This window comes from Pholis gunnellus (assembly GCF_910591455.1).
Source record: "Pholis gunnellus genome assembly, chromosome: 7".
NCBI lineage: Eukaryota > Metazoa > Chordata > Actinopteri > Perciformes > Pholidae > Pholis > Pholis gunnellus.
In genome coordinates, this window is record NC_136533.1 from 22,017,940 (window position 1) to 22,044,107 (window position 26,168).

The 26,168-nt window shown below is 40.4% G+C and overlaps 2 protein-coding genes across 4 annotated transcripts in view; one reads left to right on the plus strand and one right to left on the minus strand.

Annotated features, from left to right (window-relative positions):
• nlrc5 (NLR family, CARD domain containing 5) overlaps positions 1–10,789 on the minus strand; it is a 34,302-nt gene extending 23,513 nt beyond the window's left edge. Inside the window, exons 1-8 of the mRNA XM_079163365.1 lie at positions 10,767–10,789; positions 9,706–10,055; positions 8,655–8,741; positions 6,199–6,384; positions 5,790–5,944; positions 4,744–4,875; positions 3,597–3,912; positions 1,305–1,776 (exon numbers count right to left, since the gene is read on the minus strand). Coding sequence (XP_079019491.1) covers positions 1,305–1,776; positions 3,597–3,912; positions 4,744–4,875; positions 5,790–5,944; positions 6,199–6,384; positions 8,655–8,741; positions 9,706–10,039 — 1,682 coding nt within the window. The 5' untranslated portion in view covers positions 10,040–10,055; positions 10,767–10,789. The remainder of the gene's footprint in view (positions 1–1,304; positions 1,777–3,596; positions 3,913–4,743; positions 4,876–5,789; positions 5,945–6,198; positions 6,385–8,654; positions 8,742–9,705; positions 10,056–10,766) is intronic.
• Positions 10,790–14,587: 3,798 nt separating this feature from the next.
• LOC306698834 (myosin heavy chain, fast skeletal muscle-like) overlaps positions 14,588–26,168 on the plus strand; it is a gene marked incomplete at both ends in the record, with an annotated part of 31,597 nt that continues 20,016 nt past the window's right edge. For 2 of the 3 annotated variants that reach the window (XM_079163317.1, XM_079163318.1), the window contains 32 exons: positions 14,588–14,809; positions 14,891–15,034; positions 15,130–15,286; positions 15,381–15,408; positions 15,497–15,596; positions 15,689–15,781; positions 15,872–15,935; positions 16,017–16,115; positions 16,204–16,307; positions 16,427–16,565; positions 16,663–16,781; positions 17,201–17,350; positions 17,439–17,609; positions 19,404–19,704; positions 19,829–19,899; positions 19,979–20,066; positions 20,192–20,309; positions 20,395–20,518; positions 21,209–21,345; positions 21,429–21,684; positions 21,769–22,011; positions 22,096–22,272; positions 22,360–22,505; positions 22,599–22,689; positions 22,789–23,178; positions 23,290–23,416; positions 23,506–23,624; positions 23,713–23,909; positions 24,203–24,386; positions 24,498–24,663; positions 24,777–24,901; positions 25,013–25,321. In XM_079163317.1, coding sequence (XP_079019443.1) covers positions 14,603–14,809; positions 14,891–15,034; positions 15,130–15,286; positions 15,381–15,408; positions 15,497–15,596; positions 15,689–15,781; positions 15,872–15,935; positions 16,017–16,115; positions 16,204–16,307; positions 16,427–16,565; positions 16,663–16,781; positions 17,201–17,350; positions 17,439–17,609; positions 19,404–19,704; positions 19,829–19,899; positions 19,979–20,066; positions 20,192–20,309; positions 20,395–20,518; positions 21,209–21,345; positions 21,429–21,684; positions 21,769–22,011; positions 22,096–22,272; positions 22,360–22,505; positions 22,599–22,689; positions 22,789–23,178; positions 23,290–23,416; positions 23,506–23,624; positions 23,713–23,909; positions 24,203–24,386; positions 24,498–24,663; positions 24,777–24,901; positions 25,013–25,321 — 4,944 coding nt within the window. Of the gene's footprint in view, positions 14,810–14,890; positions 15,035–15,129; positions 15,287–15,380; positions 15,409–15,496; positions 15,597–15,688; positions 15,782–15,871; positions 15,936–16,016; positions 16,116–16,203; positions 16,308–16,426; positions 16,566–16,662; positions 16,782–17,200; positions 17,351–17,438; positions 17,610–19,403; positions 19,705–19,828; positions 19,900–19,978; positions 20,067–20,191; positions 20,310–20,394; positions 20,519–21,208; positions 21,346–21,411; positions 21,685–21,768; positions 22,012–22,095; positions 22,273–22,359; positions 22,506–22,598; positions 22,690–22,788; positions 23,179–23,289; positions 23,417–23,505; positions 23,625–23,712; positions 23,910–24,202; positions 24,387–24,497; positions 24,664–24,776; positions 24,902–25,012; positions 25,322–26,168 lie in introns of all 3 variants that reach the window. The other variant, XM_079163319.1, reaches the window with a different exon arrangement.

The window sequence follows — 26,168 nt, forward strand, 5'->3', positions numbered from 1 at the left end:
TGCTGGACACTATAGGTAATACTCTCCTCCAATCACAAGCACGCATTCGCCCACTGAAATCTTTTATCAGCATGACAGTCAGTGCTTTCACCATTACAACTCGCAGCAGTTGCAGACTGCTGGCAGTAGGGCCATCCGTCTCTGGTCCAACAGTGCAGCCTGCACGAGTCAAGCATAACCCCAAGATACTCCACCCGTTTGTGTGGCAGGGGGTTGCTTCCCTTCCAGTTGATTATGAACCCCAACTTGGTAAGTTGTAAGATAAACTGGGCTGTGTGGAACATAGCATTCTCTGGACTTAGACATGAAGGTGAGGTCTTTGAAATAAAGGAAGACCCTCCTGCCTCGGCTGCGCAGTAGCTGAAGCACCATGTCAACACATCTGTTAAAGGTATCCCTGTACCAAGGCAAAGCTGAAGATGGCAAAACCATTTGATGATTAACATACCGAACATCTTGCGGGCAATGCACTGGTTTAGAAATGAGGAGATCCAAACTTCTTGAGAACGAAGAAGTACGCGGAGCAAAACCCTTTATGTGTGTTGCGAATGGAGACGACAGATACAGCCTGTTTCTGTAACTGATCGTGAATCTCTGCTAAGAGATAACACATCTCCTTCTGAAAGGATAGATTCACCTCCTTGAAGCCCATAAATGGAGGAGGGAGACTGCAGAGCTGGAGAAATTATCCAGTCTTAGTTTCCTGTCCATCCATTCTGATAAAACCATAGACTCTATATAATAAGTGGACTCAGTCGTTGTGACGTCACCCATTCGTTTGTGAACTGCGGTTTTGAAGCCTTCAAGTTCTGCCTTTTTTCCGTTGCCATCCTGGAATACGGCCATCGCCATCTTGACTTTTTGTAACCAGTGAACAGAAGTGGCCATATTTGGACTGCGGAGGAGTGCAAAATAACGTTGTATATGGCTCTGGTAGCGGTAGCGACCTGTCAATCACATGGTAGCCCGCCCTAAAGCATACCCTGCTTTATCGTCAAATTTACTCTAAATGGGAACATCATGCTGTATTGAAGAAGACTTGAAACTAGCAGTTGAGACCATAAACCCGGCAACAAATTTCAGTGGGCTAATACATGCTCATGACTGGAGGAGAGTATCACCCATAGTCTATTAGAGGGCGGAGCCTGTGTGAGTAAGAACTAAGTCTATCATTAAAATACGAAATATCTTGCGCTAAATGGTTTATGAAGAAGCTCTGACTTAACATTCATGAATTCATTGACATTATATGTTTTGCATGATGCAAATTGTGGTAATATGTTACTTGTCTACTCAGCCTTCACCTCTGTGGAAGTCTCATGGTATTCAAATCGTCACTGTTTCCTCTTGTATCAAGATCATGGCTCAGAAAGGCACCGAGAACAGTTAGGTAGACCTGGGTGAGGGTGGAGGGTATCTGGGCTTGTGTGAGAGGTAGCTGGGCTCTGTTTGTTCCATCCATCGTTATGTCTTCACTCCCTCTGCCTTGATTTTCCCTTTGCACATGACTCCCTCCTCTACTGCCCTCTTCTCCTCTTCCTCCTTCTGGAACCTGTACTCCTTTTTCTTCTTTTTCTCCGGCTTGTCTCCTTGTCTCACTTCCTCTTTCTTTTGGTATCTGCGTCCTTCCCGAGTCTCTACTTTGCAGCAGTAAATGCTCCAGACAGATGCAGCAGATGTTGCAGAGAGCAGGGAGGGATGACATGGCGAGTAGGTGTCGACTGGAAAGAAGGAGTTCTGCTGCCTGCACCCCAAGAGCTCTGTTTGCTGAGTGACCTTTGCAGTGGAGACATATATTAGTTTAAGCCCATAGAAATGAAAGGTAGACTCACACATGTGTTGTTATTTTGCCTTATCAGACCTCTTCTATAACTGTGTGGGCATGTTCAGACAGGTCTTGGTTGGCATATCCCAGACTCTCCTGTTTGTTTTATTGCCCATTATGATTCTTGTTTTGATGATAATTACATGAAGTTTAGGGATTTTATGTAATACTTAGCATGCTGTAGCTCAGCTTGACTTCAAGCTGAGCAGAGGTCAACTGCAATAACTTAAAACACGTGTGTGTGTGTGTGCAAGGACAATTTCAAAATGCAAAGGAAATTGCATTATATGAGTTCAACCTAAATCAATTGTTTCCTAACTAGCTTTGATATGTTGAAATGTCAAATGTTATGAAGGGACTTAGAAGTATGATACAAAAGCAATTTTCTTTGGTAGAAAATAATTACTGAACACAAACCAAGTGACCCAAACAACAACAATACTGTAAAACTCAGCATATAGTATACAGTTACATCATTAAGCTACAGTTTGCCAAACTAGGGGCGGCACGGTGATGCATGTATTGATAAATCAAGTTTTAGGTTTATGTATTCTAGGTTTCCTGCGGGACCTGTGGCTTCCTCCCACAGTCCAGATAAAATGCAGGTTAGTTTAATAGGCCGTATGTGTGAATGTAAGTGTGTAAGTGTGCCTGTCTCTTTAGTCCCTTTCACACATGCAATGCAACCCTGAACTTATGTAGTTATTACCCGGAGAAGCTGTATGTGACAATGCAAATGTCCGGACATTATTCAGACTTTACCCTGGCAGCTCCCTAGAACAAAGTCTGTGTAATGTCGAACTGAGGCCATGTGTGAATAAAGCTACCCTGTCCAGAGAATTCATAGCGAGCAAGTTGATGACGTTATCACTGGCACGAAACCAGAAGAATACAATGTCCCGAGTTCATATGAGAAAACGGGAGAAAGTATGAACAAATATGTCAGCCCTTTATCAAATTGACTACTGACCGGTCCGGGGTGTCCCCCGCCTCTCGCCCAATGTCAGAGGCTCCCAAACTTTTAGGACCATGTACCTCTATGTATCAAACCAAACTTCCTAATTACCACTTCCCACCGCAGATATCAACAATGAAACAAAGAAAGAGCCACTTCGCCTTGTATCTGTGTATGGTGTGTTTGGCCGAATAAAAATGTAAATGCAAAAAACATCGCCTATTTACAGCCTCTACTGTTCCTCTGGCCCTGTGATGGTAAATCCCATATTGATGTAGCTAGCCTGGTAACATCTTTTCATTTTGATGCTTTAATCAATGACTGAAGGGTTCAAATCATTGCAACAGCTAGCGCTACTAGTTCATGATATTTCGGACATCACATGCAACCAAATTTATTTTCTAAAATATTAAAATGAATAGCAAATAATTTCTATATCATTGTAATTTGATGTAAATATGTAATGAATAACTGTTTTTGTATTAAAATTATATTTATTTAAATATATTTTTTGGTTTTAATTCAAGGACTTGGACCAGTTTCAATGCAATTGCTAGGTCTTTTAGCAAGACTCTTGCATACCACCAAACAGGAGCTTGCGTACCACAAGTGGTATGTGTACCAGTTTGGGAATAGATAATGGATGGATGGATGGATGGATGGATGGATGGATGGACCTCAAACTATGCACCCAACCTGCACTCAAAGAAACTGCAGTATATATTAAATCTACATTGGTCTATCTCTATAAATTAAGCATATAGATAAATGAATGTAGATTTATCTCTATGCAGAACAGAAAATATATGTTTTTACCTTCTTTACCAAAAAAGTTATCCACATACTCCTTGATCTCAAGGCAGTCCCAACCCAGCAGCTGTCCGACTTTATCTGATATGCCTTCCAAATCGAGGACATCGCGTACACGAGAGGTGACCATCACAGTGCATCCTGGGAGAAGCTGACGATTTAACAGCCCTGATATGAGGTCTGCTACAGGTAAAGGCTTTTCTGGGTCCAATAGCTCTATCTTCACGTCTTGTTTGGTGAGTTTGCTGTGAAACTCGTCATAGCCATCCAGCACCCAACAGCTTTGCTCTGGATTGGAAAGGAGGTAATCCACAATGGCTTCCTGCTTAGAACACAAAAATATATGAGGAATGTCCAAACAACAGTGGAAAAGTATTAGTTCACCTTGTGACATTTGAGACTGTGTGTGGTCTACTTGCCTTTTCAAGACAATATCCTAGGAACACATGGTTTAAAATAATCAACCCTCTGCTCTCTAAAGTCTCTTTACACAAGTCCTCTGACTGTACTACTAATGGAAACCAATAATATTTAAGGCACCATCACCAATTACACATTCAGAATGTATTATTTGGTAGATTGATACCTATGTCCTTGTCTGTAGCACTCTACTACATGACTCCTTTGATTCAGTCTGAATAACTTTTGTCCTGCTCTCATCTCCTTTTTTCTCTGCTTACAAAACTACACAGTTCTGTCCTTTATACAATGTTTATTTACCTCCGCCAAGGAAGTTATGTTTTTGGTTCTATTTGTATGTTTGTTTGCCAGCAGGATTACAGAAAAAACTATGGGCCTGATGAACCCACTGAACTTTGGAGAAGATCAGAATCATGGGGCGGATTCACGCCTTATTTTACACTTATAAAAACATCCCTGGCGGAGGTCTGTGCCCTTCTAGTTTCATTTTAAGTTCAAGTGGACATTTTTTTAAATGTATATTTTACTATCAGGACCGGTTCTTGGCACTACTCAGGTTTACGAATACAGCCCCTTATGACCTGCCAATGAACCTGAGAGCAGTCGGAACATTGATATTAGTAAAGAGCTGCTGTGGCTTTTATACAAAATGTTCTACGCTGTTACTTTCAAATTTAACATCAGAAAAGTCCTGACAAATGAAGGCACTGTTCTAGCATTGCTACCTGCATACCTTTTTGTGGTCACCCTCTTGCATGGGGACGTAGTGTCGGAATAGCAGCTCAGACAGGGAGAGAGGGTGGGACAGTATGTTGAGCTGACGAAACTCCAGCAGGACAAACAGGTAAGATGAAGGGATAGGGCCCTTTAAGAGCGAAGAGGACAGAAACAGTAAGATAATGAACTAAAGACAAAATGAGAGAATGAACCAAGCAGAGGAGGAACAGTTAAAGGGGGACTCCACCAATTTTACACATCAAAGTCTGTTTACAGGTCTTATAGAGTACTACTGCATATGTGAAAAAAGTATTTTGTGGCCTCAGAGGGGGCTGTGCGAAATTGGCTGACACTGGAGACTACGAGTTTGAACATGAAAAGAACTGGGAGTTTAGATTTAGAAAAAGAAGTGAGCTTACCAGACTTCTATAGCTCGCTCCTCATCTCTGCTTGAGGTTAGAGTATCTTTCATATTGAGTGCTGATGTAAAATGAATACAGCTACAGCTTTAGTCTGAAGCAAGCTTACATTTAAATGTATACATTCAGTTAAGTTTGATCAAAACTTAACTACACTGCAAAGGAAACCTTTGAATGTGTTTTTACTGATTTAAACACCCTTTAGATGGCCGTGACATAACTTGAGGCGATTTATCAGACTTCACACAGCTCTCTCTGGAGCTACAAACCATTTTTCACACTCTGGACCGACACTATTGTGGAACATCTTTCGGGGTTCGCAGTGGAATTGGTTGCTGCTTGTCCATGGTTCAGTTGCTCACAACGCTATGTGTCAGAAATAGTTTCCAGGTGACATTTAGCCCAATGTTTCACCTGACTCAAGAGTTGGATTGCACAAATAAAAATGCGCAGATCTCAATAGATTAGAGAAGTTTGAAACTCAAATAATTTTTTTATATTACCCAAATATCTCTCTTCTTCTTCTTCGTAATAATAATGTGATAAACCCTGACCCAATTCAATCCAGCAGATTGGCACAGAATATCCCAGATTATGATGAAAATATGTACAAAAAAACTGATGACAAAAAATGTAAACTTACTAGTCCATGTGTCCACTGTTGTCCTAAACAAGACATCAGCAGAGTTTTTCCTGATCCAGCCGGGCCAACGAGAACTGTCACCTTCCCTGCACATCCCTGGAGGAAGGTCTCCAATGTCACTCTGGAATCCATAGACCCATAATCCCCATCAGGCTCTGAGTTTAGTGAAAAGAAAATGTGTTCATTAAATGTAGAGCAGACATCATGCATGAGCCAGTGTTGTGTCTATATGACCAAATTGCACTATAAGAGACGTATTTCTATCTAGGTTGAGTGTCCCCACCTCCTTTCTCACCCATTTTATTTTTTCATGTATTTTGAAATACTTCCATTTGAAAAAAGATTAGATTTTCAAATACATTCAGCAGATTTTTGATGTACAAAAAGAGGAAGAGGAAGTCAATCCTACCTGGTGTTCTGCCCCCTTGGTCTGCTGATCCAGGGGTTTGATCGGGTCTGTCCCTAGCTCTGTTTGCCGTTCTTAGCGTGACCCACACATTCTCCAGCTGGACCTCACTCACCAGGCGCTCACTGAGTCGCTCCCACCTCCTCTGCAGTAAATGCGTCACTGCAGCAATGTACTGCGTCCAGTAATCTGTGTGTACAATACATTATAAAACACATTATTTGTAAAGGGAGGAGTGAAAATTATTGGGCCTCATTCACCGACTTTCAAATAGTTTTTTTGTTGTTCTTGAGAGAGGTTCTAAGAAAGGTCAGATTCCCGATGTTTTCTTGAACCACAGAACTGTTTGCACCTGTGTTCTGATAATGATGAATCCTATTGATCTCGTAAAGTGACATAACCAATAATTTTGCACAACAATTCTGCACTAAAATGCGGGATTGTGCTCTTGAGTGTGCGTAGATTCTGATTGTACCTAAGAACAAATCCTGAATAAGAAAACCTTGGTGAATGTAGGAATCTTCGTGAAAACTGAGCCAGGATCAGACTACAGGAGTTTTGAATTCCCAACCGATTTTGAAAATGGGTTGCATCACGCACAGAATCTTCACAGATTTTCTTCTCTCAAATCCTTAAATACATACACTTCAGGATTTGAAAGTAGTTGGGCATCACACACGACAGGATATTATTAAAACTATTGTGCCAGAGACAGCAACGCACCACACATGACCTGACTGGGAAACGGATGGAAACAAAATGGACAGGGTGCGAGAACTTGCTGTAATAGGCAGTCGTATTTTTGCCACATACGTATAGACAAGCTTTTCCTCCATCTCAGCTGTCCAACGCACCTACACTGTATATTTTGCGGTCGCCATTTTTATTAAGGGCCTTTCGTTCACGTCTGTCTCCGTGTAGCAGACTTGTCTCTCTCGTCATAACCTTTATCATCCAGATTCTCTGAAATATGAAACATGATTTGGCTTAAGTGGGTTTTAAGAAGATATTTCTTCTGTGAATGAGGCTCAATCTTCTTGAGGAAGTGCAAAGTTGAGACACACAAATAAACAGCAGCCCTATTTTAATGTGCCGCACCCCACAGGGTCAGGTGGTTCCTTGTTTTTTTTTTTTATATATCTATTTGCAGTTTTAACAGATAACGTACTGTTCATATGTAACAAAGTTATTTTACCACGCTCAACAATCAACATTTAGAAAGAAGAAAACTGATTATTTGCTTTGAAAAGGTCTGCGTCTGTCTGGCAAATAAAATGACTTCAAAACAGAAAACTACAAAAACAATTAAGTCAGCTGCTTTGCATTTGCAATTCATGCAGAGGGAGTTGGCTGTTGGTCATTTGAGTGAACTGTTTTGGTTGAGCACTGAACATGAGAACTGGTTCAGCCGGGTAATATGATGCTCAATAACAGCAGCATAGTAAAGATGCCTGGCTTACTCCCAAAATTAACCCAACATTACTGTGGAATGCAAACCTCTTGTACCTTTTAAGTTTGGAGTCGGTGTTTTATGGTTACGTCTTGATGTTGGTGGTAAGCAACACTTACTATAGAAATAATGTCAAAGAAGAGCAAGCGCTTCATGCCAAGACTTTACTGCTGTGTACTCCAGCCATAAACACTTGACAGACTTACACTAACGAATTTCAATGTAGACTATATCAGAGATAACTTTTTTAAGAAAGCGATTCTTCACTCAATCAAAACTCTAAGAAGAGAAAATATGGACTTAACCTTTGCGGTCCAAGTGAACAATGATACGTTTCATACTGAAAAGTCACCTTTTTAAAAACAACATGGCTAAATTTAAAATTACGTTTAAAAACAAAACTCCTCATCTCTTTCCTGATTTTGACATCAGATGATATGCTGCCACTACACTTCACAAATTTCATTGGATTTAAATGAATGCCTGCAGTGAAGCGTCCAGGTCCTAACATATGTCATTATGGAATGTATAAATAAAAAACAGTTTGTTTCTCCCCACACAAGTTTATATATATATATATATATATATATATATATATATATATATAAAATGCAACACTATAAGCTCGTTGTCCATGATACTTTAACTTATTTAGCAATTTGGCATTCTCTCTTCCAAATAATCCAGCCATGTAACTATCCATTTATGAAGTGAGTTCGCACACTTTCATTTCATGAATATGCATAAAACATTAATGGTTTGTAAGATGGGCATTTAACAATGTAACGGGACACGCAACAGAAGTAACAGAAGCTCCATTTAAAGAGGGAGAGACAGTGGGAATACACAGTGTGTATCGGCAGATTAATTGACAGGTTTTTCCATCTCCAAACTATCGTAATCATATCGGCCTTTAGAAATCCACTATGACCAGTGAATGGCCACTTGCCATTTTAGTTTGTAGCTGCAATGTAACAACGTTGAAGCATTGTGTGTATGTATGTTCTACCAATCCGTGGGCGTTTGATGATCTGCTCTGAAGGCGGCGATGACGACTTCCCATCCGTGACACTGGGACTGGAATCTTCCCAAACACCTACAGTTCAGAAAAAAACATACAAAACATACAGTACATAAAAAAATACCAGTATCACTATAAAATATCCCAAACGCTATCAAGTGTGCTGCAATAATCTTGCATGTGTTGCCATTATTCTTAGGCTCTCGCTTTTAGTTTCTAAATCATCTAGTGATGAATAAAATAAAAAAGGAAAGGCCGGGGATTCCCAAAGTGAAACAAAAGTCATACGATTTTCTGAAAATACTGTATGCTAATTGCTGCTGCTTCTCGCCACTGTTGCCTTTTACTTTCACTTTTCCTCGTTGGTTTGTCATTATCTGCTGTGGGGCGCTTCACTATAGACATAATAATAATAATAAAGACAATGAAACAACAGTAAAAGAAACACAATTTGCCTTACAACGTGTCAAAGTTGTGTCACGTTCCTGGTCTGCCACTTTTCATTTTGGGAGCTGCATTGGGTGTGTTCAATAGGCAAATACACAGCAGCAGCACAAAGTCAACAATAACTGCGTTGGGAACGGAGTGTTTGGCCGAAAAGAAGATGGTGTTTAATTTACGCTGTTGAATATTGCTATTACACTGATTGGGCTCTTATTTAGTTTATTGTGGAACAAAGAGTCTTTGTAAATGCAGCACTGGTGAAATACTTAGGGCACTGTGGTGTTGCTCTCCTGGCCACACCCCAGTCGGTGCTGCAATAGAAGGGGTTTTCCATTAAACACTTTCGTTTCAGTCCATAGAGAGAAATGCAGCCAAAATTGACACATGCCCTGTGTCATTTTTGCTAAATGACCCCTTTACAATACCTTATATTTCATTTGACATCATTCCTGCCTTGTGTCTAAGCATTACCTTTAATGATTTAGGCCATTTGACTACTGAAGTGAGTTTTGGACTGTGGGTGACTCAGGATGCTCTCACATAGCGAACTGTAAACACTCAATAGTAACATTCAGAGCGTCATTTTTCTACTCACTGTTTTCACATCCAGCCACTGACATGAGCCTGGACTCCAGGTGCATAGGGATGTTCTCACACAGGATACACATGCTCTGAAGGAAGTTACGGCAATCTGCAGTGTTGGCCACCTTGAAGTACTCCAACACGGCTTGGATATGTTCCGTTACTGCTGCTGCAGAGGGGCTACTGGAGGCCTGGTTGATGTTCCAACCGGCATCGCTGGGCATCATCTGGCACAATTTCGTAATGACTGCGGGTGACTGACCGCTAAGGATGCGGAGCAGTTCTGAGGATTCCTGAGCCAAGACGGAGTTCACATTTTCGCAGTCGGGATCAACCCCCTCATCCATGGCCAGACTCCATCAGCTGATAAGCAAATGACCAAACATGAGCTCAAGCACAGGTATTCAAATTCCCACACAGGCCCACACATCAAAGACTGAGAAACCATATGCAAGAAAACTAGATAACACATATGTAAACTGCTGGGGAGCCACCTACATTACTTATTGTTTAAATTAGTCAGGAAACGTTTCAAACACCTGCCCTAGTTGGTTTTACATGAATCTCACTCACCTTCTAATATTGTCTATTTTCATGGGGGTTACGTTTTACATTATGTTTAATAAAGATAAAGCACTAAAGGATTCTATTATTTCTATTCAAATTTAAGTAGATTCAATGGATTACTATTCAGAAACACAACGTTGTATGTATGTATGTCCGACAACATACAGCCTAATAGGCACGGGAGTTTTACGCAGTACTTTTTAGTGCTGCTTTTTTATGATAGTTCATGCGCACGGTTTAATCTCTGGTATTTTTTAAACTTAATTATTTTCGTTTTGGACGGCCATAACGCTTTTAATGCCTTCAGTGTAAATTAATTGTAGGACAAAATCCGCAAAGACAAGAAGTGTCCCTCAAGCCTGACCTGAAATAATTTGTAGCATCGCAGTGTGATGAGTCTTTCATCTGCAGCCCTACAGACACAGACTCTAGACTGCACTAAACGGTGCAGTTCCAATTCGTTTCGAAGTTAGATAATGCTGATATCAATAAAAAGAAAGCACTCACCAACAACTGTTGTCGTAGACCGCATGCCTCGGCAGCCAGAGTATCTTTTATTTCAAAACGAAACTAAAGGGAGCTACACATACAGTTTTGGTTTCACTTTTGCGCAGCAGCGGTGACCGCTCATGGGATTTCTGCCAGAATGCCCCTTAGGTTTAGGCGACAATTTTGATGAGCATAGGATTCTAGTTTAATACATTAGTTGTGTATTTCCTTTTTCCTATTTCATCATTTGTCTTTCCATCTCCATTATTTCTCGACTTACTTTTTCTGTACTATTCAAATATATCGTCTGTATTGTTGTCTATAACTTAAACGTCAGTACGTCATTAAAAATGTCTCCTCTTCAGTCAACTGTGGTTGCCTGTGCGTTCGTTTCGCCTGTGCCTGTGCGTTCGTTTCGCCTGTGCCTGTGCGTTCGTTGCGTTCGTTTCGTTTTCTTTTGTTAGTGTTTTAGTCATTTTATCAATAAAAGAACGTGTGTAGGGGGGCGGGCATTTCTTCAGCAGATCAGTCTGAGCTCTTACAGAGCAAGATATCCATTATGATTACATGAATCAAGCACACAGGGTCGCAAAGCTATAATAGTGGTTCGGGGCCAGATGGACCAGTGAGTTACAAAGAGATGTGTGTGAGTTACATACTGCATCCGAAAGGATTAATTCAGTAAAGCTATGTGCAAAAAGCCAATGCTTGCAATAGAACTGGGATACACTGTCAGGCACATCAACACTTGCAACATGTGCCGTTTCACTGAGGAGCCGCAGTCCAATCAGCATCCTCTGCAAGAGGAGACTTTTGAGCTATGTCTCAAATGTGCAGCTATCCAGTTTAAATATAATCCACCTGTGTTAACACATACTAGTGGTCTACAATGTGATTTGCCCCACAGCAAAAAAAAGGATAACCGCAATTCAAGTCAAATGCTCACAGAAGGGCTCTGAGGCAGACCGAACCAAAAAGATGCCCCATCTATCTGCTCATCATCTCTCAATCCTTGATGAGCTGTCTGCAGTCCTTTTCATCCTCGCTTTTTGAGACAAAAATAGATTCTACCATGAGCGGTCAAAGCTTTTCTACGTTCATTTCACTTTGGTGACTCCTCAGCAGACTGGCCTTTTACAGACAACTGTCTTCTCCTTGTGCCTCACCAGTCCCACCCCCACCACGCTGCCTAACCTCTGACCTCACAGCCTCTCTCTTCCTTCTCAGTACATTGACACCTATCTAATTACATGGAGTTGGCGTAATTATAGCTGCAGCACACCAAGTGTAAGCTCACAATAAAAACGTGACAAGAAACAAAAACAAATTCAACACATTTATTACAAAAATGAATGATTCATGGGTTTGCTCTCAACACAGGCAGACTGTTGTACAACAGTGGCTCCCCTGTGGACCACTAGGAGCCACCACGAATTTGAATTAATTAATTGATTAATCAATTAATACATGTTGTCAGTTACGCCTGTTTGTTTTTTTTAAATGCAATAATTATTTCCATAAATTATTTCTAAATTCAGTCACATAGGCATCATGCTTGGGGAGCATAAATGAATAGGAAAAGCTTTGACCACTTTCTTTTCAAAGTATTCTAAATAGCATGAGCAGCGTATCTGACCAAGTGAGGTAAACCCTAGAGTGGGTGGATTTTGCTTTGAGCCATCAAGCAGCTGCTTGCTCACTGCGACTGCCGGCCAACCCTTACCTGAACATCAAATAATTATTTATGTTGACAATTAGCAAATGTGTTGATTTCCCCAAAGCAGCAGTTGGCAGAAATGTGATTTTATCACACAACTATTTAGTGAACATTCTATTCAATGAAATAGCACAGAGAGGCGTGATGCATTTTCACTGTTCTTGATGTGTCTTAACTATTTCACTTTATAATTTGTTATTAGTTTTTCTCTCGCCTGACATAGCTCCATATCAGTACACCAATAAGGACATATTGTGACATCCAAGGCAAATCTCAAAGCAGCGGCAGGGCAACATTCTTTTCTTTTAACACTTAAAGTATTTCCAACAATGTTTCAACCAGTATTCCATATTGGTTGAAACACCGTTTATGTTTATTCAATATACAGTCAACCAATCCAGGGCGAGCTTTGCATCCTCCCACTCTTTGATGACATGCCCACTTTAAAACTTCTCAAATTACATGATATCGTATGACAGAGGGCCCCTAGCACCCCTGTCTCACGGGGAAATAGCATGTGTTCCTCATTGCACCCCGAGTTAGCTGGCAACTGGCTCATTTGGATCACTGAATCACACTCAATCTGTAAATGAAACATAATCTCCTCTAAGAAGACATCATAAGGCTTGGAATTTACATTTAAGGAAACAGTGAAATTCCTGTGAAGTCATGGAAAGTTTGTTTAGAAGCTAACAATAAAAGTGCAATTTTAGATATCATATTTTAGATAATTACACTCAATTATTAATTAAACAACTGTGCTCCTCATCTGTATCAGAACTAAATTGTTCTCTAATTTTCCCTCACCTCCACACATTCAGATTTATTTGAAGGCAAGAAACCAAACAAGCGCAAGAACAAAATAATGCAAGACCTGGTGTCAACTGTCAACGACCTCTCATTAGCTGTCTGACTGTCAGCAATCAAATCTTAAATTCCTAATATGAATTTAAATCTCACACCATAATCTCTATCAATCAGCAAACATCTTAAGATGTGAGTGATAACGCCACAGCTTTCTGTTGGATGTAAACATTTTAAACATTTGATTTATGTGAAAATAATTAATTAACTATTCCATCTGCTGTGTGTGTGTTTTAAAATAAGAACTCAAAAGATGCTTACTTAAGGTAGGGATTCTCCCAAATTTAGTACCACCAAAATATTTCAAATGCTTCAAGACTCAGCTGTCATCCTCACCATATTTGGCACATCAACCTGCTTTGTAAGCAAACCAGACTGAATATAAGGGGTGCAAGGACAGCCTGAGGGAGTGGAAGACCAGTGGAGTTCTTGCTTGTGGTGAGGTGGTCTACTGTTATGTTGTGTGCCATTTAAATATATTTCTCTTTTTAGAAATGAGTTTACAAAATATAGTGTCATTTAAATATAATCCTTTTCAATTCACGTTGTGCTTTCCTTGAGCACAAGATGAAATGTATATTTGTCATGTGACTTTATAATATAGTATGTGTAGGTGTAAATTATATTTTAATATTCATTTTGGTTGTTTGCTGCACTGAATAAATCCTTCTGTTTTCAATAGGTTTGTGGAATACAACACTTTTTTCACAAAAGGAAAGAGTACGGTATGTACAACTTTTACAATTGATTACTTTTTTATTTATGTATATTTGTCTGTTTAATCTGTGACCTCAGGTGTTGTGAATCCAATTTAGATGGAACTCAATAATGACTAGAGTTGGTCAGTCAAATCTAGTCAATTTTATGTATATAGACCAATATCACAAATCACAAATTTGCCTCAAGGGGCTTTATAATCTGTAAAGCATACGACATAGAACAAAGTCCTTAGACCCTCAATTCGGACCGCCTCAACTGGGTAAAAATATAAGAAACCTCGGAAAGAGCAATTGAGGAGGGATCTCTCTCCCTGGACCAAAAAACATGCAATAGATGTTGTAGGTACAGAACAGAGCAACATAATACAAATGCAGTATAGACAATCAGCCTTTTGGTCTGAGAGTCACTTGTAATTATGCAAAAACATTGGTTTGGTTTGAATGTATTTACTGTTCAATACAACCCCAGGCACTTAAGCACTGTTCAACGACATGAACAGAAAAAAAAAAACATTGCTATCGTTTGACTTGCTTCACAGACATAAGCCGCCACCATGAGTACAGACGCGGAGATGGCCACGTATGGCAAAGCTGCCATTTACCTACGTAAGCCAGAGAGGGAGAGAATTGAGGCTCAAAACGCACCATTTGATGCCAAGAGTGCCTGCTACGTGGTCGATGTCAAGGAGCTGTACTTGAAGGCAACAATCATCAGCAAAGACGGGGACAAAGTCACCGTCAAAGTCCTGACCACTGAGGAGGTAGGTATCACAAAGTCAGAGCCAATTGGGAATTCAATATGAGCAGTTCTCATTGTGACAAATGTCAATGTCATGTTTCAGGAAAAGACAGTTAAAGAAGCTGAAGTCTCTCCAATGAATCCCCCCAAATACGACAAGATTGAGGACATGGCCATGATGACCCATCTCAATGAAGCCTCTGTGCTGTATAACCTCAAAGAGCGTTATGCAGCATGGATGATCTACGTAAGACAATCTATCAAAGGAGAATGAGAACTATTGAAAATGACTTTATTTTTAGGAAACGATGTTAACTGTTGAATCTCTATGATAACTTTCAGACCTACTCTGGACTGTTCTGTGCCACTGTGAACCCCTACAAGTGGCTCCCAGTGTACGATGCTGAATGTGTATCTGCCTATAGAGGCAAGAAGCGTATGGAGGCTCCACCCCACATCTTCTCTGTCTCTGACAACGCTTATCAGTTCATGCTTACTGGTAAGTTATTATCACAACAATGTAGAATATATCATTATATGAGGTTTCTGTTGCAGGGAAACATAGTTAATTATTTTTGTTTCTTATTTAACAGATAGGGAGAACCAGTCTGTCTTGATCACGTAAGTTTGGTTTATTTACAATTGTTGACTCTGTTGAAGGTAGTCAAATATCTTGATCAAATTCTTATAAGTCTGTGTCTATGCCTAGTGGAGAATCTGGTGCTGGAAAGACTGTGAACACCAAGCGTGTCATCCAGTACTTTGCAACAATCTCAGTTGGTGGAGAAAAGAAGAGGGACACATCAAAGGTATGTTCCTGATGATTACAATTCAGGGTTCTTTACCAATGGAACATTGTCCAAAGTCATTTTCTGATATCGCTTCTAATACTGGATTATAGGGGTCACTGGAGGATCAGATTATTGCAGCCAATCCCCTGCTGGAGGCCTACGGTAACGCCAAAACTGTGAGGAATGACAACTCCTCTCGTTTTGTAAGTATGAAACAATTTCTACACATGTGAGAGGCCTTGTTACTGATTGTCCATGTAGAGGGATATTAAACATCTCTTTGTTCCAAACAGGGTAAATTCATCAGAATCCATTTCGCCACATCTGGCAAACTGGCTAGTGCTGATATTGAGACATGTAAGTAATAATACTCCTTGTACATACAATTGACTCAAATTGAAAATCGGTCTAGCTGTGACTTATAAAAAATATTTGTAGATCTGCTGGAGAAGTCTAGAGTGACATACCAGCTTCCTGCTGAAAGAGGCTACCACATCTTCTTCCAGATGATGACCGGCCACAAACCTGAGCTGCTTGGTAAACAGATTGAGATGTTGCAACATTTCACCTACTCTTTTCATATGAAACTAAAGTATTGACATTTTTAACCTTTTTTAATCACCAGATTTGGCACTCATCACAACCAACCCCTACGACTTCCCCATGTGCAGTATGGGTCAGATCACTGTAGCCAGCATTGATGACAAAGTTGAGCTGGAAGCCACTGATGTGAGTGATTTTCACTTCAAACTATTGAAATATATTTAGTGCAATACATGCAAAAATGCTCTTTTAAGTGCATTTTCTAAAGTGATTATGTTTTGTCTGGACATATCTTTTGAATTCAGAATGCTATTGATATCCTGGGCTTCACAAATGAAGAGAAGATGAGCATCTACAAGATGACTGGTGCTGTGCTCCACCATGGTAGCATGAAGTTCAAGCAGAAACAGCGTGAGGAGCAGGCTGAGCCTGATGGCACAGAAGGTGAGTAGCTTGGGAACAACAGTATTATGATAAATAGAGTTCCTAATCACACTGGTTTCTGTTCATATCATGATGGAAATCACTGAATTATTTTCAGAGGCTGACAAGGTTGCTTACTTGCTGGGTCTGAACTCCGCTGACATGCTGAAAGCTCTGTGCTATCCCAGAGTGAAGGTCGGAAATGAGTATGTCACCAAGGGACAGACTGTACCTCAGGTAAACATGAATTATCAATATTCAATATCCTACTATTTGAAATTAGTTTTACTAACAAAATGTATTCTATGGTTCACTAGATACAGTGAAAGCCATGTAAGTGTTCAATGTTACCACTTTCAAAAGTTGTATCTATTGAATGCTGAATCTAGAAAAAGTGAAGCACCATCTGGTTTCTTTTTCCGAGGGGGGGGGGGGGGGGGGGGGGGGTCCCTAAAGAGGATGTCATATGTGCACAGATTGTAAAGCTCTCTTAGGCAAATTTGAATATAAAATATGAAATGAATTGAATCTTAGATGCATTTTTTTCATTTAGGATTTTCTTTGTGTCATTTATCTCATTAGAATAATTATAAAAACTATTTATTATTATAAAACTACTATTTTACAAAACGGTTAACATCATTATTTTTATTCAGGTGAGCAACTCAGTGCCTGCCCTGGCCAAGTCTATCTATGAGAAGATGTTCTTGTGGATGGTCATCCGTATCAACCAGATGTTGGACACTAAACAAGCAAGGCAGTTCTACATTGGTGTCCTGGATATCGCTGGGTTTGAAATCTTTGACGTAAGCTTAAATTCCAAAAATTCAGCAGCCAATACTTTTAATGACATAATCATTCTTATTAACAGAAAGAGGTTATGTTTCCTTGCAGTTCAACACATTGGAGCAGCTGTGCATCAACTTCACCAATGAGAAACTGCAACAGTTCTTCAACCACACCATGTTTGTCCTGGAGCAAGAGGAGTACAAGAAGGAGGGTATTATCTGGGAGTTCATTGACTTTGGCATGGACTTGGCTGCCTGCATCGAGCTGATTGAAAGGGTAATGAATTCATTTTGTGATATAATTGTCCTTAATTTGACTTAATGAGACCTACCCCGCCTCCAAAGCCTTCTGGCTTTGAATAATTACTTTAAATGTTGTGAGAGTACTAGTTCGGACTTCGGATATGAAATGTCAAAGGAATTGCCATGTAATGTTTCTAAACAGAGGTGGTTGATTGTTATATTATTGCTTATATCTGGAAATGTGCAGCCTAACCCTGGCCCTGAGCTGCAGTGTATTCAGACGCCAGCTGACTTCATATCCTTGCCGGGTCTACATATTATTCATTTAAATGTACGAAGCTTGCAACTGAAAATGGATATGATTAGAATATGGGTCAAATCAATAGATGCTGACATCATTGTCATATCTGAAACTTGAGCGGAGTTGCCTGTTAGTGAAATCAAAATTTATTGTCAAGGTAGTTCTGTCTAAATCGATCAGCAAGCATTTACAATTTCTGGCAGTGGATGTTGAAATTTCTAAGGGCCTTTGTATGACTGTTGTTGGGTGTTATAGGCCTCCATCTGCCTCAAACGAGGCTATACAGTCACTGATACACCTTCTATCCAGACTAAATTATGGTGAATTGTTTTAGCTGGAGACCTTAACTGGGACTGGCTTAAGCCTGTTTCTAATGATTTTAAATCTTTTTGTGATTCTATAAATCTTACCCAGTTAATAAACTCACCCACTCGGCCAAATCTTAAGTGTTCTGAGAAGTCCACATTAATTGACTTGATTTTAACTAATGTTCCTCATAAATTCTCAGCTGTTGGTGTTTTCTGTAATGACCTAAGTGATCATTGTGTTGTTGCTGCAAACAGGAACACTAAGGTCCCTAGATTAAAACCATGTATCATTTATAAGAGGAATCTTAAAAAATTTGATGAACAAGGGTTTTATCATGATTGGTGAAATAGAGGTTGTTAATTCTTATAAATATCTGGGTATTTTGATTGATGACTCCCTCACTTTTCAGGCACATGTGCAGTACCTGGTGAAAAAGTTGAGGTTAAAACTGGGTTTTTATTTTTGAAATAAGCTGTGCTTTTCAACTAAAAAAAGATTAGTTGCTGCTACTTTTCTACCTGTGTTGGACTATGGTGATCTTCTTTATATGCATGCCTCCACAAACTGCCTTCGGATGCTGGACACAGCTTACCATGCTTCACTGCGGTTCATTACAAATTGCAAAGCTCTGACTCACCACTGTGAGTTATACTCTTGGGTTGGATGGCCTGCTTTGACCACCCGGAGGCTAAGTCATTGGCACACCTTCATTTATAAATCTATCCTTGGCCTGCTCCCGAACTACCTGAGTGTCCTCATCATGAAGAGAAGTGTCGGACGAACTTTGCGTTCCCAGGACTTCCACATGCTCACTGTCCCAAAAGCCAGAACGGAATTGGGAAAAAGGGCTTTTGTGTACTGCGCACCTTCATCGTGGAATATGTTGCAAAAGGACTTAAAACTGAAAGAACTGATACCATTTACTGCTTTTAAATCAAAATTGAAAGCAATAGAGGCAGGTTCCCAAAAACGTAAATGTTTTTTAAATTAACTCGGTTACGTTACTCTCTTAACTTTTACTTTCTTTTAACTTGTCTTGTTTTGTGTTGTCTGTCTGTAACTATGTGTCTCTGATGCTGCTGCCGGTCTTGGCCAGGTCTCCCTTGAAAAAGAGATTTTTAATCTCAATGGGACTCTCCTGGTTAAATAAAGGTTAAATAAAAAAAATAAAAAAATAATGTATAACTTAATGACAAAATTCTTCCCACTTTTTTCAAGCCCATGGGCATCTTCTCCATCCTTGAAGAGGAGTGCATGTTCCCCAAAGCAACAGACACATCCTTCAAGAACAAGCTGTATGACCAGCATCTTGGCAAAAACAAAGCATTTGAGAAGCCAAAGCCCGCAAAAGGCAAGGCTGAGGCCCACTTCGCCCTGGTGCACTATGCTGGTACCGTGGACTACAATATCGGTGGCTGGCTGGACAAGAACAAGGATCCACTGAATGAGTCTGTCATTCAGCTTTACCAGAAATCCTCTGTGAAACTGCTGCCTGTTCTGTATCCACCTGTTGTTGAGGGTATGATAGTAGCTACAGTAAACTAAAACACATTTTAATATTATAGATACTGTATATTTTGAACTGTGTTCAAGTACATTTTATGTTGTTCTAAAAAAACATGTCTGCTTAAAATTATCAACAGAGGTTGGTGGCAGCAAGAAGGGAGGCAAGAAGAAGGGTGGTTCTATGCAGACTGTGTCTTCACAGTTTAGGGTAAGGTTTGACATTGCAAACATATCTTATATATCTTATTTTATTCTCAAACTCACAATTGTTACATCTGGATCTACAGGAGAACTTGGGCAAGCTGATGACTAACTTGAGGAGCACCCATCCTCACTTTGTGCGCTGCCTGATTCCCAATGAGACAAAGGTTCCAGGTACATAGAGCATATAATCTCAATAAAGTCTCAGAGGAGTGGTTTGCTTTTGTTGGTGTGGTTTACATAATTCTAGAGTCTAACTATTTATTCAAAGACGTAATTCAAAAATATATTTTTTCCAGGTCTGATGGAGAACTTCCTGGTCATCCACCAGCTCAGGTGTAACGGTGTGCTGGAGGGTATCAGAATCTGCAGGAAAGGTTTCCCCAGCAGAATTCCCTATGCTGACTTCAAGCAGAGGTATCAATGGATATTTTCATAGAATGTTAATGTGGACTATTGAAATAAAAAGGTCACAAAATGACCATTAACTCTCTCATGAAAGGTACAAGGTGCTGAATGCCAGTGTCATCCCTGAGGGCCAGTTCATTGACAACAAGAAGGCTTCAGAGAAGCTGCTTGGGTCAATTGATGTCCCACATGATGAGTACAAATTTGGACACACCAAGGTAAGCACTTTCCTTTCCTCATTTAACCGAAGAATAATTACCAATGAGGTTAAGTTGTTTAGTCCAGTATGTAGTATGATTGTTGTTTGCATCTTTTTGACTTTCTGTCTACGGCTAATCTCGCATTCTGCTGGACCCATCACCCTAATGGTTTTTTTAATGCTAATTTATGACTGTATGCTCAAGGACATTTCATGGTTCCAGTGGTTACTCCTCACTACTGTTAACCTGCCAGTAGTGGCCACAAGTGATCAAAAATTGCTTCAGTTTGGACTCTTCAATCAAACATTACAGCAACGATCATATACGAACAGGGTTAGAGCCTAAAGGCGTTCTGTTGTTGCAGTAAACCACAGTCATCTTCGCAAATGAAAAACTCAATTGAGCGTGGACTCAGGCAGAGTGTGTCTTCTCATGTCAACAGGTGGACATTTCGTTAGTTGTTAGCTGTTAGCACATTTTTTAGCTGCGATTCTGGGACAGCTGCATAGATAAAGATGACAGCATATGAACGTGTCAGTGAAAAATGCATCCGACACAGGTTAGGTCTAGAAAATAAGTAATTGTTGTATTTATTCAATCAACCATTACAGAAGTGGTCGTTGCAGAGAGACCATGCTGAGTTTTATATGATGTGAAGTATTCACTTCCTCAGTTCATCCTACCTGTAATTTATTTTTGTTTGTTTAGGTCTTCTTCAAGGCCGGTCTGTTGGGTACCCTTGAGGAGATGAGAGATGAAAAACTGGCATCACTGGTCACCATGACTCAAGCTTTGTGCCGTGGTTACCTCATGAGAAAGGAGTTTGTGAAGATGACTGCAACGAGGCATGTTGAAAATAACTCATTCTGAATGATGGTATGAAAAATCACAAACAACATTGTCCATAACAGCTACTTCTTGTCTGCAGGGAAGCCGTCTATTCCATCCAGTACAATATACGCTCATTTATGAATGTGAAACACTGGCCATGGATGAAGGTGTACTACAAGATCAAGCCTCTGCTGAAGACTGCTGAAACTGAGAAGGAGCTGGCAAACATGAAGGAGAACTATGATAAGATGAAAACTGACTTGGCTGCTGCCCTGGCCAAGAAGAAGGAGCTGGAGGAGAAGATGGTTTCCCTTCTGCAGGAGAAAAATGATCTGCAGCTGCAAATAGCAAATGTGAGTACACATCAACAGACAGTTGTGCTTTTTCATGTTGTTCATTGTTGGTGTGCTGACGTCTATTTGTATTAAATGGATTAGGAAGGAGAGAATCTCTCAGATGCTGAGGAGAGATGTGAGGGTCTTATCAAGAACAAGATTCAGATGGAGGCCAAACTCAAAGAGACAACTGAGAGACTGGAGGATGAAGAGGAAATCAATGCTGAGCTCACTGCCAAAAAGAGAAAGCTGGAGGATGAATGCTCTGAGCTCAAGAAGGATATTGATGATCTGGAGCTTACCTTGGCCAAAGTGGAGAAGGAGAAACATGCCACTGAGAACAAGGTTTGTAAATAATAATCTGACCATCATATCAAGTAAGATGATAATGATTAGCGCTCATTGACGAGATCTTTCTTGCACACTTAGGTCAAGAACCTGACCGAGGAGATGGCCTCTCAGGATGAGAGCCTTGCTAAGTTGACCAAGGAAAAGAAAGCCCTTCAGGAAGCTCATCAGCAGACTCTTGATGACCTGCAGGCTGAGGAAGACAAAGTCAACACTCTGACCAAGGCCAAGACCAAGCTTGAGCAGCAAGTGGATGATGTAAGTTTACAAATACACTCTGATTGAAGAAGCAAGACTGTTCTTAAAAATGATGATTAAAAATGTGAACAAATATTATTTGTTCAGCTTGAGGGTTCTCTGGAGCAAGAGAAGAAGCTGCGTATGGACCTTGAGAGAGCCAAGAGGAAGCTCGAGGGTGATCTGAAACTGTCCCAGGAATCCGTTATGGATCTTGAGAATGACAAGCAGCAGTCTGATGAGAAAATTAAAAAGTAATGTACCTTTTTGAATTTGTACAACAACCATTCTTTGAAAAAGAATGTCAACTGCATGAACTATATGTATTTTATCTATAATTCTCACAGGAAGGACTTTGAAGTCAGTCAGCTCCTTAGCAAGATTGAAGATGAGCAGTCAATGGGTGCTCAGCTTCAGAAGAAGATCAAGGAGCTTCAGGTGACACATTTTGTTGCAGAAAACTTTACTGCACCCATTTCCTAATGTTTGTATCAAAAGTGAAAGTTTACTGAAAGAAATTACACCTACATTCAACAGGCCCGCATTGAGGAACTGGAGGAAGAGATTGAGGCTGAGCGTGCTGCTCGTGCCAAGGTGGAGAAGCAGAGAGCTGACCTCTCCAGGGAACTTGAGGAGATCAGTGAGAGGCTGGAGGAGGCTGGTGGTGCCACCTCTGCTCAGATTGAGATGAACAAGAAGCGTGAGGCTGAGTTCCAGAAGCTCCGTCGAGACCTTGAGGAGTCCACTCTGCAGCATGAAGCCACTGCTGCTGCTCTTCGCAAGAAGCAGGCTGACAGCGTTGCTGAGCTGGGAGAGCAGATTGACAACCTCCAGCGTGTTAAGCAGAAGCTTGAGAAGGAAAAGAGTGAATACAAGATGGAGATCGATGACCTCTCCAGCAACATGGAGGCCGTGGCTAAAGCAAAGGTACACAATGCATTACATGCTATTTTACTACCCAAATTAATGTCGATAATAATCCATTTAATATTATGAATGAAATCTGATCAATGATCTCATCTCTCTTTCACTCATTAGGGAAATCTTGAAAAGCTGTCCCGTACTCTTGAGGACCAACTTAGCGAACTGAAAACCAAGAATGATGAAAATGTTCGTCAGATCAATGACACAAGTGCACAGAAAGCACGTCTCCTGACAGAAAATGGTATCTACCTGTTATCATTGAATGATCTGTTGTGCATGTTATTGAGAAATGTAGGATGAACTAATGTATTATGACATCTTTCACACAAGGTGAGTTCAGCCGTCAAATTGAAGAGAAAGAAGCCCTTGTCTCCCAGCTGACCAGAGGTAAACAGGCCTTCACACAGCAGATTGAGGAGCTGAAGAGACAGACTGAAGAGGAGGTTAAGGTAAGAAACCATTAAGTAAGTGTACATTGGATTTATCCGAGTTGGAATTTAGAAATGTTGTAAATTCATGAATCATTTTTATTAACAGGCCAAGAATGCTCTTGCCCATGGACTGCAATCAGCTCGCCATGACTGTGATCTGCTGAGGGAGCAGTTTGAGGAGGAGCAGGAGGCCAAGGCTGAGCTGCAGCGTGGAATGTCCAAGGCCAACAGTGAGGTGGCTCAGTGGAGATCTAAGTATGAGACTGATGCTATTCAGCGCACTGAGGAGCTTGAGGAATCCAAGTGAGTAACATTCAAACAATTAGATAGCCAATTCAGAAGTTTAGCATTTTAGGGATTCTCAACTGGCAACTGCATTACTTGTATCAATAATTGAATTTAAATGCATTTATATATTGTACATGCAGTTAATATCATATTTTGCGGCAAACATTTTTGATTACAGCACCGCTTTCAAATGTGTATCCAAGGTCTCAGATGATGTATTTGTTTGTATTTCATACATTCAAAATATCTTGAAAAAGGTTTTTGTTATGATTTGTTTTTCACTGAGCGACAAATTATTTTTCAAACAGGAAAAAGCTGGCCCAGCGCCTTCAGGAGGCTGAGGAGCAGATTGAGGCAGTGAATTCCAAGTGTGCTTCTCTTGAGAAAACCAAACAGAGGCTCCAGAGTGAGGTGGAGGACCTCATGATTGATGTGGAGAGGGCCAACGGTCTTGCTGCCAACCTTGACAAGAAGCAGAGGAACTTTGACAAGGTAGCATTGTTTACTTTGTGTGGCCAAGCTATACAAACAATGACATAGATTTATATATTCGTTTTTGTAGTGCTACATAACCAACTGAACTGTAGTAATTGTGCTATTCAGGTGTTGGCAGAGTGGAAACAGAAGTATGAGGAGGGTCAGGCAGAGCTTGAGGGAGCACAGAAGGAGGCTCGTTCTCTCAGCACTGAGCTGTTCAAGATGAAGAACTCTTATGAGGAAGCTCTGGATCAGCTGGAAACCATGAAGCGTGAAAACAAGAATCTGCAACGTGAGTTCTATATGATGTAAAAGTGACATTGTATTCAACACATGTGTATGTGTTACACTAAAATTGTGACTTTTTAAAGCTTAACGATATTAAACAAATGTATCTATCTGCAGAGGAGATCTCTGATCTGACTGAACAGATTGGTGAGACTGGCAAGAGCATCCATGAGCTGGAGAAGTCCAAGAAGCAGGTGGAGACTGAGAAGACTGAGATCCAGACAGCTCTTGAAGAGGCTGAGGTACGTATTTTTTTTCCTGGAGAGATCGTCTGAAAAAAATTGCAAATGTAGAAAAAACAGCATAAATGGATTGAAGGCAGAGATGAATATTTCATTCTTTGATATCGTCAGGGAACTCTGGAACACGAAGAGTCTAAGATCCTGCGTGTCCAGTTGGAGCTCAACCAGATCAAGGGTGAGGTGGACAGGAAGCTGGCAGAGAAAGATGAGGAGATGGAGCAGATCAAGAGGAACAGCCAGAGAGTGATTGACTCCATGCAGAGCACTCTGGACTCTGAGGTCAGGAGCAGGAACGATGCCCTGAGGATCAAGAAGAAGATGGAGGGAGACCTGAATGAGATGGAGGTCCAGCTGAGCCACGCCAATCGCCAGGCTGCTGAGTCCCAGAAGCAGCTGAGGAATGTGCAGGCACAGCTTAAGGTATTGTAAGACACAGAGTTCTTTTACAGTCTACAGTCATTACAGGGACATTCATAATATTTTTTTAAATATATATATATACTTTATTGGTGACAATGCACAATATGATATAAGAATCAAAGAGCAAGTATTTACATTTTTTGTGCATGTGTTACTGAGTTTACAGTAGTAAAGGAGAAAAGAACAAGACAGAAAATCCAAAAACATCAAAAAACAAACAAACAAAACCAAAACAAAGAGCTAATTAAATCAAAACACCCACCCACAAACAAGGCCTTCACATTTGTTTACATAAAGTTTATGTAGTACAGTATTGTAAAACTATAGTTAAGTAGTTAAGTTAAATTGCAGTTAATCAGACAGATAAGGGTAGAACAGAGGACCAGATAGATCAGTACAAATTACCAGATGTTTCTTATTCAGTGGGCAACACTAATAGATTCTGAAAATATGAAATGAAAGGTTGCCATTTCTTAGGGAAATTGTCATTACAGCCTCTAAGTGCATATTTAATTTTTCCAAGACTTAAGAAAAACATCACATCCTTAAGCCAGGCAGACTGAGATGGTGAACTTGGAGATTTCCAAGCAAGAAGTATTCTGCAACGCGCCAGAAGAGTGGTAAAGGCAATAATGTCCTTCTCTTTGGTACCATATAGGATGGATTTGGCTGGGATTCCAAAGACTGCCAGAAGAGGGCACGGTTGTACCTTGATCCCTAAAACTATAGTTAAGATATCGAAAACATAGTACCAGAAGTTTTCAAGTTTAGGACACGCCCAAAACATGTGTAGTAAATCTGCTTGAGGATAATCACAACGGTTACATCCTGGGTTGTGACCTGGGAA